This window comes from Pomacea canaliculata, linkage group LG12, assembly GCF_003073045.1.
Source record: "Pomacea canaliculata isolate SZHN2017 linkage group LG12, ASM307304v1, whole genome shotgun sequence".
Classification (NCBI taxonomy): Eukaryota; Metazoa; Mollusca; class Gastropoda; order Architaenioglossa; family Ampullariidae; genus Pomacea; species Pomacea canaliculata.
Window position 1 is genome coordinate 9,031,488 of NC_037601.1, and position 13,871 is coordinate 9,045,358.

The 13,871-nt window shown below is 39.7% G+C and overlaps 2 protein-coding genes across 4 annotated transcripts in view; one reads left to right on the plus strand and one right to left on the minus strand.

The window, feature by feature from the left end:
• LOC112553174 (leucine-rich repeat and coiled-coil domain-containing protein 1-like) overlaps nt 1–13,871 on the minus strand; it is a 176,251-nt gene that overhangs the window by 121,810 nt on the left and 40,570 nt on the right. The gene's annotated exons all lie outside the window — the stretch shown is intronic.
• Nucleotides 6,367–8,320, plus strand: LOC112553178. Its single transcript, XM_025220232.1, has 3 exons — nt 6,367–6,498; nt 6,858–7,130; nt 7,747–8,320. The coding sequence occupies exons 1-3, from the start codon at nt 6,389–6,391 to the stop codon at nt 8,318–8,320; spliced, it is 957 nt and encodes a 318-aa protein (XP_025076017.1). The 5' UTR covers nt 6,367–6,388.

Genomic DNA, 13,871 nt, shown 5'->3' on the forward strand with positions numbered 1-13,871 from the left:
TGGGATCAGCGTGGTCCTTGTGGCACACCTGAGTAGGGGTGAGGCTGTCAGCAAGGACAAACAACATGCTTGTTTATTCGGCGCTCAGAGTTCACACTTATTATTGATGACTAAGTTTCTACAGTCTAACATCAACAGTCTTGTCCCTAGCAACGAAAAACTTTTACAAACAGTACGGAGAGATGCCTGTGTGCAGTGACAGGACATAATTAGAACCTGAGTTGATGGACTCTCAACATGTCCAATCTATGTCATAGGATTAAAGGCTGGCAGCACCATCGTTCCGCTTCTCTGTCATCTGCTCAATATTAAGCCAGTGGAAAGGCATTACATAACTCCAAGATGTTCTTCAAGTTATACAAGCATGCTCCCCATGCACTCAGACAGAAAACATGTTTATCAGTTACGTGAACCTCCCCGCACACATCCTCAAAGTATTCACCAAGACTTTTCCTTTCTTTGCTTAATTTCTTCCTTTTCTCCTCCTCACCCATTTCTTCTTCGTATTTTATTTGTCTGATCTTCGTTAAAAAGGGCTACATAAACGCACAAGCAGGTTTGCAGAGCGCGGTGACTAGCTTCGACTTGCAGTCAATCTGCCAGCATGGACAGGACAGCAAGATGTCCTACAGCTCAAGGCGCAGGACTGTTCTTCGGCAGCAAGAGGCTGGTCTGCCTCAGTCTCTTGCTCTCTTTTTGCTTGACTGTCGATGTGCTGTCACCTTATTTGCTTGTGATGTGGTGTTAGACAACCCTAGACAGCCTTTCCGGCTCTTTTTAAAGAATAACAAACAGAAATCCCAATTACATATTGAAACATTATTTGTTTTCTAGCCGCATGCTCAGGCGAGTCTCGCTCGACAAGGTAGGTGTTTAATGCCAAGTACAACTGACCATCGGGCTACCTTCTTCACCGACTCAAGCTCCTTCCTCGCCACGCCTGACTGCACGACTGGTCATGAAGCCACTTCAGGTCCTCCACCGCCATGTTTAACCATACGACTCCAATGTCAGCTCGTTCTGTCCCCACTTTCGATTTATTGCAAGACTCCAGTCTTAAAACCACCTGTCAGTCCGTATCACCAAGGGCTGAAATCACTGTATCGATTTCTTAACATGTGGCAAATTTATCTGAAAACTTTTTTAGCGACTTCTCTTGACTTGGTGCTGGATAATAGGCTTTGTTAAAGTAAACTCTGCTTGTTAAGAAAACAAGGGAAAAAACATATAAGGAAGCGCGTAAAACCTAGGCGCCACGAAGTCGATGAGAATCAGTGACAGGGAAAATATACTTGTTGAAGATCTTTTGAAGTCAACAGAAAAATAAACTATTTTTCTTGGGAACAATGACATACTGAAAGGTGAAAATAGAACCTGTCTGCATTTATTTGCTTTGGCTTCTAGACGTATTAAGTATATACACGACCACCGACACAAAACAGAATAAAAAACACGTTAAGGGCTTGGAAGACTTGGAAACAAGAAGAAAAAGATTAAAACAAACAATAGCATACGCCATTCAAAGGACAGCAAGAGAGCCTCGTGCGCATGTTTATTAAAAAGCCAGAGAAAAGGACCTTGAAGTGACGGCTCGACACGAGCTTAAGAATGGATGTTTCATGTGAGGTCGCATCCCTGAAATAAGGTATGGCGGAAGTGCAGTGCTTTGACTTGTTTTAAGATTTTTTTAAATTGTTGAATTACCATACTCAGCTCGTGTTCAATTCCTAGTTTCCTTCATGTACATACAAGATCCACTTTAGCTTGTTGAAACTTCTTTCCAAGACTGTGACTAAAGGGTTCGTTTTGCTGGTAGCTTCAACCCCCGACATTCCTAATCAGCCGCGACTTCCTGTGTGACGCACACGTCACGCATGCGTGCTCACCACATCCATCTGCATTGAGCAGCCAGGAACCGGCATCTCTCTACTCACTGCTCTTTTCGGCGGGGATCCGCTAGCTGGCGCTGTACCACCACAAACAGGCATCTTAAATTAACTTTGTGATTTGATCTTGAGAAAGCGCAGAGCCCACTGGCTCCAGTCGCCCAAGATTTACAAAGTACACTTACGGGAAATGCTATAACACTCAGCTCAGTGACATTATCCATCTTCTGTTTAATAAATAACGAGTTTAAAATCGACAGTTTCAGAAAGCTGACAATGTTTCACTCAATAAAAGTGTAATGCCTCCACTACATCCCAGAATGAACGTACTCAGGTGCTCCTGCTAAGATATTCCTGACAGCCTCTTACAGTCGACTGCTTGTGCACGAGGAGCAGTAAACTGCCAGTCGTCGAAAGACCTCTCTTTGGCATGGACAGCGCAGTAAAACCAATCGGTGATTGGCAGAAATTAATAAGGAAGTGAAGCGCGCAAACATGCTGGTCGATGGTGTGTCCAGAATAACTACCCACAACAAGTTGTGTATGACCATATAATTGTTGATAAAGGCATTGTAACCTTACCATGTTTAATAGGAGCATGTTTTATGTGTAACAATTTGTGCCAAACAATTAGCCACAACAGCGGGTGGTTGGTTATCAAATCGATGTCATCTGCAAAGCGTAGATTACACAATGGCCTCCCACCCATGACCACGATGGTGCGGTGATCTTATAGAGTGTCTCGCACATGTCTTCTTCAGATGTCAAACAGCAGCTGACAGAAAGGTCAGATATTCAATAGCACCTGTGAGAAAAGTCAGCCCTGGGGAACACCTACCGTCGGCGGAAAGAGCTCTCCCAGTTCCTGGAGCCTTTATTCACTCCTCAGTGCTTCCAACGAGATCCTCCGCGTCACGTGCCACTGCCCAGCCCCTCTTGAAGCGTTCTTAAAGTCAGTCATGCTGCAGACGCTCTTCGATCAGGATGTGACTGTTCAGAATCTCTTCAACAGTGCTCCTGAATGGCCTCAAGCCGGCATGCTCTTCTGGTAGCAGCTCCTCGGCCAGAAGGGTGAGGCCATTTTGGATCATCTTCAAGATGACCTTGCTTGAGTGTTAGTGCTTACTGTCTGTATGTCTAACACTGTTTGCGTTGCCTTTCTTTGAGAGAGGTATGACAAGTGAGTGCTTTCATTCTTGGGGCTACTTTCCGCTTTCCCAAATTGTTGAACACAGTCTGGTAAATGCTTTCAATGTCTCTTTCCCGAACGCTTGAGCAACTTCGCTGGGACGTCGTCGACCCCAGGAGATTTTCCTCCCTTTAGACTAGACCTGGGCAAAGGCCGGCCCGCGGGCCAGATCCGGCCCGCCTCCTGTCTCTGACCGGCCCGCCCGCCAGTATATATGCTATATATACAGTATTGGGTAAAACTGAGTTAACTATATTAGTCCGGCCCTCTAAAACCATCCCAATTTCTCATGCGGCCCCTTGGGAAAATTAATTGCCCACCCCTGCCTTAGACTGTGTGCGGCTGTCAGTAGTAGGAGTCGAGTAGTTTTTAGCGTGTGTCGAGGAGTTGCCAGGTGTATACAAGTGGACACTGCTATATAGCACTGTAAATAAAGTTCTTCGTTTACAACGTCTCTGGCTGCTAATATTCAGTTTCTTGGAGAGGATGGCACCGTAGATTAAGGACCCGAAACCAACCACAGACGACGACATAGACGCATGGGACTTAAGCTTCGTCGCTCAATGTAATACGGGAAACCACTCCCATCCTACTTCATCCGTAACACAGAGCTTGTCTAAGTCAAAGCGAAACCAGCTGATAGTATGTCTACATCATCTTTTTATTAGTTCGTCCAGTCAAGATTTTACTTGACATGATCTTTTTTAATGTAAGACTCTATGCCTCCTGCTCTTTTTTAACCGGTCTGTCTTCTGCACACACAAAAAAATCTTTTGTTCTCTCTTTATTTCATTCTGTTAAAAAGAGAACAAAGCCCTTCAAATCTGCATGACAGGGATGTGCGTACACCTCAGATATCATCAGAAGAATGTGGTCTTTATTTGCGCTTTCTTTTTTAAATGTGGGATCTGAACACGCCGTTCTCAAAACAGCCGAAAGAGTTGCCTATCTTATTCAAGTACACTTTTTGGCTGTGAAGCTTACTTTGATTATTTCTTTCCACCATGTTCTGCTAATTTCCACTTCTTAAAAGTCAAGCATTTTCATCAGAACAGCTGCACTGTCTTTATTTTAATTTCCCGACTTATAAAAAGTATCAAAAGAAGTTTTAAGTATTGTTCTTTAGTAATAACAACTTTTCTTACTAAAAAAAAGTCTGGAAAGAATCAGTTCTATCCCTAACTACACAGCATAAAAGTAAACGCCGTTTCATAATTGGTTGGAAGGAAGGGAAAAGTGGTTTCAATATAAATGATTATCTCTTACAATGAGATAGAGCTAATATTGAATCCAATGGCGGTAGACAGGGTAAAATCACACAACCCTTCGTCTTCTATACACCTATCTCTTATTGCACATTGTCTTCTGTACAGCTGTCTCCTTCTGGAGCCTGATGTCTTTTGATTTTCGTTCTTCTATCCCCAACTCTCCCATCGTCAATACCACATTTCACCTATCACCTTCACTACTCTCCGGTGCGAGCTTTTGATCTTGCCTTCCTGCTCAGAGTGGAAACCCCAGAGCTCACCAAGGCTCAACTTCAAAGTGTTTTAAAGTGCCCACCTCATGGCATTCCAGTCGTTAAAGGTGACAGTCGCAAATCGAGTCAGAACTTTCCATACTACGAGTGTTCCAGTAGTCTTACTGAAGTTCTCCTCATTCTCGCCAACTGAACGAGAGGAATGTAAGTGGTCAAGCCGTTCTCGAAAACATGCACAGTTCTAAGCACAATGGAAAGTACAGCAACTCCAAAAATGAAACGGCGCTTCATCCGAGAGGTTGGATCAGGGTAGGTACACTGAGTCCTTCTGCCCTTCAGTCCACCGTGGTTATTTCATACGGACAGTCTGGTCGTGAGAGTAACACGTCTGCTGAGCTCCCCGGCAGCGTATCTTTTTTCCATAAACGGTGAAGCAGCTTCGGAAGCCTTCGGAACTTCGGAAGCCTTCGGGAAGCGTGACGTCACAGTTCCGAGACGACCACTTGAGTTACTTTTTTACTATCGAATCCAAGTGATTTTAAGATGGCATCAACAGGAGTCAGCGATCGGGGCTTGGCTGTTATGGATGATCACGCCTGCAGTGAGCAGCAACTTAAGTGTGTGCAAGTAAGTGTTAATTTTTATCCCAAGAAATGATGTAAAAATGCAAAGCGCGTGAAAATCGGCCACATGTACGTCGATCACATTTCGACAGCACTGAATTTATAGTCACACACTCGCACAAGCAAATAGTAAGAAGATCATATCCCATCACAAACTTCTTTTGAAATCGGGTTCATACGAGAAAGAGTGAAGAAGATATATATACTGGCAAAATTTTAATTTTAAAAAAATCCGATTTATACTGATTTATACTGACTGGACACACACAGGCATGCACACACACTCGCACGCATAGGCAATTAAATGGTCTAATCGACCAGACCCTAAGCAAAATAGACTTTTATCGGAATATCATACATTTTATAAAGACTAATGTCGAAAACCGAGTGTATGCTATGTTTTACTAATTAATATATAAATATTGTGATAAGTTGTAACATCCAAGTATACAATGCATCTTATAATTGTAAAGACAGAATGACGAATACCAATTTGCTGTGAGTCAAATCAAACAGTTAGCATGTGTGTGTGTGTTAAAAGTATTCTGAAGACAGAACTGAATATAAGCATAAGGAAATGTAGTACTATATACACACAAATATAGAAATATATAAAGAAATTGATTGCAAGGTCATTGACACACATACCCAGATTTCCCCTTTTTCCAGATATGTTTCACCATTACCAAAATATAAAACGTTTATATATCTTCATTAGGATTGTACAACAAAATATGAATATTAATTATACATCTAAAAGATGTATAAATATCAGGATTTAACAGTGGAGATCACAGTCATAACCGCTGGAATTCTTCCTGTGGTGTTTATATTCACTACTGTAAAAGTGATGCACATCAGAATATGTATTAGAGTAAGTTTGCATTTTTAAACAAATAGCTATCAAAATCAGTTACACTTATTTATAACACTTGAATAGCCAAATGCTCTAAAATTACAGACAAAATTCTTATCTCATTATTTTAAATTTCCAGGAGGTTTTACCACATGGCTACAGGTATAGAGTAACGGCATTTGAACCTAAATCTGAGGGAAAATTCAAATGTGAAGTCCGGCTGGCAATATTTAATGCAGATGATGCAAAACTGTGGCTTACGAAATTTCAAGAAAGAAGCAAGGTTACCTTGCGTGCTAGGGCTTGTGTGCCAGCAAAGGAGCGGGGCAAAAATATTTATAAACAATACTTCAGATGCCAGCACAATACCAACCCAGCTTCAACAGCCGTCTTGGTTCCAAGAATTCAAACTGTCCAGCTCTGCTAACAATTGTTGTACGGAGACAGCTTGGAAAACACAGCAGGTACTACTCTTGAAGTGTAAATACTATGATGATCAAAAGAAAGATAATGAATATGGGCGAAGCAGCATGTTAAGTTTACACATGTTTTGTCTGTTAATGTTCAAAAACAAAGTAACTACAGTCTGTATGTCATTAATTTTAATAGTACCAAGCACTCCTCTTGAATTAAGAAATGTTTGTATTGTTTTAGTATGTGCATCCATGTGGATTAAAAAAATGGAACACTTCTTTTGCTCAACACTTACATAGTAAATATGGGGAAGATGACATTTGATCATTGTTGAAGCTGTGATGGGTGTATGGTTATGTAACTTTCATAGCAATGAACAGTCAGTGAGATGTTACATCCTTTTTTGCAGAGCAAAGAACATAGACCCACTTTTGAAAGAGTTCCCTACATGCCTTCAGATTGAACACACTCACAATCATAGTCTGTATAGTGCTGATTCTCTACGTCATAGGGATGTTAATGATGAGACAATCGCCAAATTCAAATGGCTTTTTTCAAAGGGCCACTCTCCATCTTCAGCACTTGAAATGCATCAGATGGACCTCCAAATGGAACATGGAGCCAACTATATATATCAGGCTGCTGACAGAGCTTTTTGTCCTGATGTTCAGTTTTGTTACAGGTACTTAACATCTGCAGCTGGTTTATCAATAGAATTAGATGTTCATAGCATTTTACACATGACTTGACCATAATTTCACCTGTTCTACATAATCCTTAAGTCCCTAGTGTTTCTTTACTTGTGTATTCTTATACGTTTACTTTACAATTAAAAATAAGTTCACATAAATAAATATGTGCCTTAAGCGTTAGAGCACAGTATAATTGCTAATGTTATACCCTTACAATCAAGGTTTTTTGGTTTATTATATTATAGAATTTTATCAGAAACTGCAATATTGATTTGACGTTGAAATGAGAAGTAAATAGTGGCTAAAATGTCTATGATTTGAACATTAAGCTATTTTTCTTCTATTATAAGGGGTGCTGAATGTCCTTAGTTTGGACAGAGCAAGCATGAAACATGTCAGTTTTTAAAAAAAGTTTATCTGTGTTTTTATTTTATTTTTGTAGCATACTTCAGCTCTTGTAGTAATGTCTTTTTTGGATGAGCAAATATCACATGTATTTGGTCGATGTAAGGACTGAGCCGTTGGGTTAATTAACTTTAATTTATTCTAAACAAAGAAAATAAGACACTCTTTCTTATTTCATTTCTTCCTCCCCCTACATTTCAGGCTGTACAAGAAAGTATTTGATGAGAAATACCCTTCAACCTCTTCAGAACAGTTGATTGACAGCCTAGAGACAACTTGCAGGACATTCAATGCAGAACTAAATGGGGAGTTCTGCAAGGTAAAAGAAACAGCATCAGGGACGATAGCCATAGCTGTCTGCACTCCCCTCATGATGAGAGTGCACACACTGCACCGTGCAAGCGGTGAACTCGTTTTTATGGATGCCTCAGGGGGGTGGACAGGTATGACTTCAGTTTTCCTGCTTCTTACTCACAGTGTTGCAGGTGGACTCCCTTTAGGCTGCCTTATTGTTTCTTCTGAAGCAACAGAAGTAATAACAGATGCCTTGTCACTGTATAAAGAACTTTTGCCATCTGATGCTTTTTTTGGAAGGGGTAATAGAGGACCTCAGGTGTTCCTCACAGATGACAGTAGTGCTGAAAGGCAGAGCCTGCAAGCTGCATTCCCTGAAGCAACACTTCTTCTTTGTACGTTCCATGTACTTCAGGCCGCTTGGCGCTTCCTCTGGGAGGCCCGAAACAACATACAAAAGAAAGCAGGCCTCATCTACTGAGCATCATCAAAAAAATGGTTTATGCTCAGAGTGATGATGAAATAGTTAATGTTTATGATAATGCCTGTAGAGATGATGTTGTTAGGAACAATCCCAAATTCAAACTGTATTTAGAAAAGCAGTTTGAACGAAAAAGTCTATGGGCAGTTACTTTTAGAAAAGACCTTCCTGTGCGTGGAAATAACACAAGCAACTACTGTGAAGCAGCTATGCATGTTTTGAAAGATAAAATCTTCTGCCGCACACGTGCCTATAACACTCAGCAGCTGCTTGATTTCTTATTAACACGGCTTCCTGCCTACTATGAAAGGCGGCTGTTGAACCTTGCCAATGGTAGGAGAGATGCTACAGTTAGCAGACGTTATTTATATGGTACAGAAAATATTAAGAGGGAAATGGTTCAGTCTGTAGGAGATTTTCTTTTTGAAGTTAAAAGTGAGAATGAACATGGTAAGTCATACCAAGTAGACATGAACACAGACATGTGTTCTTGCCCAAATGGCATGACAGGTGCACCCTGCAAGCACCAGCATGCTGTCATAAAATTTTTTAATGTTTCTTCATGTAATATATTTCCTGTTAAGGATATCAAAGCAAGGAGACATTTCTTCCAGCTAGCAACTGGACATGATAATATTCAGGAGGAATGGTTCCAGCCTCTTGTTGATAATCGAGAAGACGTCATTGAACCGCATACTTCCAGTACAAATTTGGAAACTGAAGACACAAAATTTGAGACTGACAACAACAACAGGATTGAAGAAATACTGACTCATGACTCCGAGGACGAGTTTGACATCCATACCACTAACAAACAGAATGATGATATAATACAACAATTAAAAAAAACCATGGACAAACTTTTAAAAGAAATAGAAAATAATAACGAACTTTTGCCAGCTGCTGACAGTTTTAATAAAAAATTTGCAAAGTTAAGAACCACAAGTGCACTGTCGACAGCACTTTTCAATTTTGGAGAAAACACTGGAGTATCTTCAGTTGTTCGACGGGGTATTATTCCTGTTCAGCCATCAGCAATTGCCCGTCGAACAACATATGTTGGGGGCAGGCGGTGCTTGCAAAGTGGCAGAAAACCAATCAATGCAAAATTTTCTAATAATATAAAAAAGAGAAATTTATCAGAAAGCTGTCAGCTCCTGCCAAGAAAAAAACACAAAGCAGCACACAGTATTAGCCAGTGTGTTAAAAACAATGAAAGCTTAGGGAAGTGCCATCATGCAAAGTGATCAACTTTAGGAATAATTTACAGAGTGAAAAATGATAGGCTTTTATAAATATAAATTCCATGTTTCAATAATATAACCATAAAACTCGTCCAATTTATTCAACAGTATCGGGTTGTGAAAGCTTGCTTTAGAAGTAGACCTTTTCTTACAGGATATATTTTTTCTTCTTGTGTCTATAAGGGGGATTCCTGTTGCCGTTTTTTTCTATTTATTAATAAACTTGCCGTTAACATGACAATGGAGAATGTAGTCATGTTCATGGACACGTGTGTGGCAAAAGATTTTATCTTTGCTGCTTTATTAAATTATTCATTTTCCTTGATGTGATACTTCATATTTCTGAATCTAGAACTTATGAAAGTAAAATTTATTGTAACACTGTTGTAACTACAGAATGGGAGAAAAAGAAAGATGCACGTGGAATGGTTTTGACTGTTGTAAAATTTATATCATGTAAAAGGTATGTTTATGTAAAAAAAACATGCCATCTAAATAATGTTGGGTATGAACACCTCTCAATACTTTTATGGGAGTTTTCGAAAAAGAACATGATGTAAATTATTTTGTAAACTCTGCTGAAATAATCCAATCTCCTACAAGTTTAAATATCTGGTAGCACTAAGAAAGATTTTAACAAAATTTATAAGAATAATCTAATTGCCAACATCATAGCAAATTCGGTGAAAAAGAATTCAGATCAAAGTTGTTATTGTGTACATAGTGAACATTTAATTACTTTCTCTTCATTTACTCTCTGTGTATTATAGTTCTTCAAATATACTGTGCATTCATCACATATTTCATTATTGTGTATAATACAGTTTGTTCTACATGCCCTCTGAGGGTTCTGAATAAACCTTTTTGGACTTTGAGCTTTGATTATACATGTTTCAGTATGGTTTTACGAATGTCTGACAGAATGAAAGCCAGGGTGGAACAAAAACTTGTTTATGTTATTGTTGACAAATGATAAATCTTTATTTACTATGGTAACATAAGCAAAAGTTGAGGTTTTTTTTAATACATCTAGCCCTGTATGAATATATGAGAAACATATTATACATTTTATATTTAAATTTTTTGTTTCCACTTTTTAGAAAGGAAGCGACTGAAGTTGTTGCTTAGTGCAGCTTTTGCCCTCTGTCTTTCAGTTGAGTTTCAGTTAGTGCATTGCTATATTAAAATTGTCACCTCACTACAACATCAGCCCTTTAGTTTTCCTATGTTTTCAACGTAAACTTTACCTATACCCCTCGATTGCTGAATACTAGCTCCATCGTTTGAAATTACAGATCACTTTGCAAAGGCCTGTCTAACAATCTCGCAGTGGCTGGGAGTAGTTTGAATTGAGAAAAGAAACACACATATAAAAATAAAAATATGTTCTTTCAAAAGCAATAATTATTATTACTGTGTTGATGCAATTTTAAATATCTGTAAGTGTAAAATATGTACATTTCAATATCAAAGTATCATAGTAGAGATTAGGTGTCTATCAATAAGACTAGACTTTTAAGACTATACACAGCTAGATTACATGACTTCTCTCGACAATCAATAGGTTTTAATGAAAGCCTTGACAGAAAATTGATCATATTAGAGAACGAAAACATCCCAATGCAAAACTGAAAAGAGAACCTCCCTAAGTTTCTGCATTTTTAGCATAGCATAGCATAATCATTCGATTGTAGAGGACAGAAAAAGCCCACGGCCTGTAAAGAGTGATGGAAGGGAAGCAAAAACAAAATACATAAAATAACTAGCTCCACCTAGATTTTAACATTGTCGATCATGTCAAACAAATAGTCGTTTGCAAGCACTAGATTATATGGTTTCCATTGTCAATCAATCGGTTTTAATGAAAGGCTTGATAGAAAATGGATCATGTTAGAGAACGAAAAACATTCTAAAGCAAAATAAAAACGATGGTCACCCCAAGTTTCGAACACACCTACTTTCAAACATCAGGCCACAGATGTAACCACTAGACTACAGAGGCGAAGCACACCAAGCTTTGCAATCTAACGTACTTGTAGAAACATCGTCTCGCTTGTGTTGGATGGGCCCTCGTTGATTTTACTTTGACCTGTCATCAGTTTAAGGCCTTGAGCTATTTTGCCTGTCATAGTTCACTTTATGCCACCCTTCACAGTATTTAAAAGTTGTAGAATTAGCCCCCAGAACAAGTTTCATAGCTGTCAAAGAGTGAAGCGGAGGTTGGCTTAGAAGGGAAGTGTGCAAGGTCGCTGACGTCACGCTTCCGAAGGCTTCCGAAGTTCCGAAGGCTTCCGAAGCTGCTTCACCGTTTATGGAAAAAAGATACGCTCCCCGGCAGGCACCGGAAGCTGCTTCGATAAGGTTGTAATCTCGGACAGACGACACGAGAACGCGGAGAAGGAAAGAGAACTCCACGCGAACGGCCGCCATAATGGCGTGGAGACCTAAGTGGCCGTGTGAAGCAAGTCCGGCAGGAGACAGCAATTTGGAGAGTGCTGACAGACCTCACTGGTTCTGGCGCGTCTCGCAGGCGTCTACAACACAGACGGTGTGGGTGGACGCAGAGGGTGGGACACATAACATGTTAGCTTTTCTCCCACATATTTTGTGGTAGCGTTGGCAGTTTTACAAAATACTGACGTTGTATTCAATCAACAACAAAAAAAAGAGAAATAAGAAAAAGAACTAAAAACAAACAAACACCAACAATTCCAGAAGAGTGCAGGAATGTCTTGCCAACACTTACCATCAATACAATCTCTTTCACTGCGCAGAACCCTCTGGTGGAATTTCAACAAGAGCCTTGTTCTGCCGGTTGGTGGGGAAGCTATACAGTGGAACCTCGGTTAGCGAACGCCTCGGATAGCGAATTTTTCGGTTAACGAACAAAAATTTCGCTAAAAATTTGTCTCGGATAGCGAACAAAATTTCGGATAACGAACAAAAATTTCGTTAAAAATTTGTCTCCGATAGCGAACAAAATTTCGGATAACGAACAGCCACGTGAACCTCACGTGACCGACCAGCATGTAATCATTCGCGCTCGAGACACAGTTACGATCAGTCGTTCCTTACCTGTGCGCATCCTTCTTATTTAGTGATTGTTGTGCTTTATTTTAATAAGATAATCATCAATCATGGCTCCAAAGAAGATTAAGAGCAATTAATAGTAGTGAGGTAATGACAAGGCAGCGGCCAACAAATGAATTGAAAAAGGAAATGATTTCAAAGTATGAAGGTGGCATGCGTCTGTCGGATATGTGATGTCGTCTTACCGAAGAGTTTTACAAAAAGGCAGAAGGAACAGACAGTGGACAAGTTTTTTTCTTCAACCTCAAAGCTACAGAAAAGGGAAGTCACCTCCGATTTTATAATGTCACGTGTGCTCATGGAGAGGGGATTCAAAGCAGTAATTCCACCCTTCCTCCCCACACCTGCTTCCAACCACGCCGTCACAACGGCAAGTTTTCTGATGTTTAAATGCTTTCGTTAATGTTTTTATGTTTATTTAACTCCGTTTATATTGCATTATAACTGTTCTCATTAAAACAAATACCTATATATATATACAGCCTGTAACTTTCAAATAGCGAGTCAACAGGGGCTGGGAACCAATTAAATCTATTTCCTTTATTTCTTATGGAAAAAATTGTTTCGGATAACGAACATTTCGGTTAACGAACAGCTTTCCAGAACGGATTAAGTTCGTTAACCGAGGTTCCACTGTACTTGATATTCCTATGATGCTTTCCAACATGTTACAAACAATAACAAGACTAATGCCTATACAGATGCCTCAAAGCCATCAAAAAAAAACAACTGATAATGATCAGCTTTATTTATACCAATAGGCAATTGAATTAGGGAAATACTTCGGTTACAAAAAGTTACAAAAAAAGACCGCAGAGAAAAAAAAACCAGAACAACTGCTATTTACACGATATGTATAAGGAAAGTGGTGGACGGTAGAAAAAAAAACCAAAAAGAAAAAAACCATTCGATCTTGCCTGTAAAAGACATTCTTAAGACGCACCTGCAACACCACGTACGCGCACACACACACACACAAATTTGACAATTCATCTATGGCTGAGAGGCTGGACTGTGGAGGTTACAAGCGATTGCAAATGCTTATTACTTCTACTTACAGGCACAGCATTACGTTTGTCTAAACTAAATAAAACATTTTCCCTATGCGCGCAAAGATAAAATGCTAGAAGCTGCTCTGGCTGATCACTAAAAAGAAGCCAAATCCTTCTGCTTGACACCCATTACCTTAGAACAAACATGGACCTATGGGATTCTCC

Coding starts and splice junctions, on each gene's coding strand:
- LOC112553178 (XM_025220232.1), top strand. CDS start 6,389: ATGCCAGCACAATACCAACCCAGCTTCAACAGCCGTCTTGGTTCCAAG. Junction 6,499..6,857: donor CAGCTTGGAAAACACAGCAG/GTACTACTCTTG, acceptor CCTTTTTTGCAG/AGCAAAGAACATAGACCCAC. Junction 7,131..7,746: donor GATGTTCAGTTTTGTTACAG/GTACTTAACATC, acceptor CCTACATTTCAG/GCTGTACAAGAAAGTATTTG.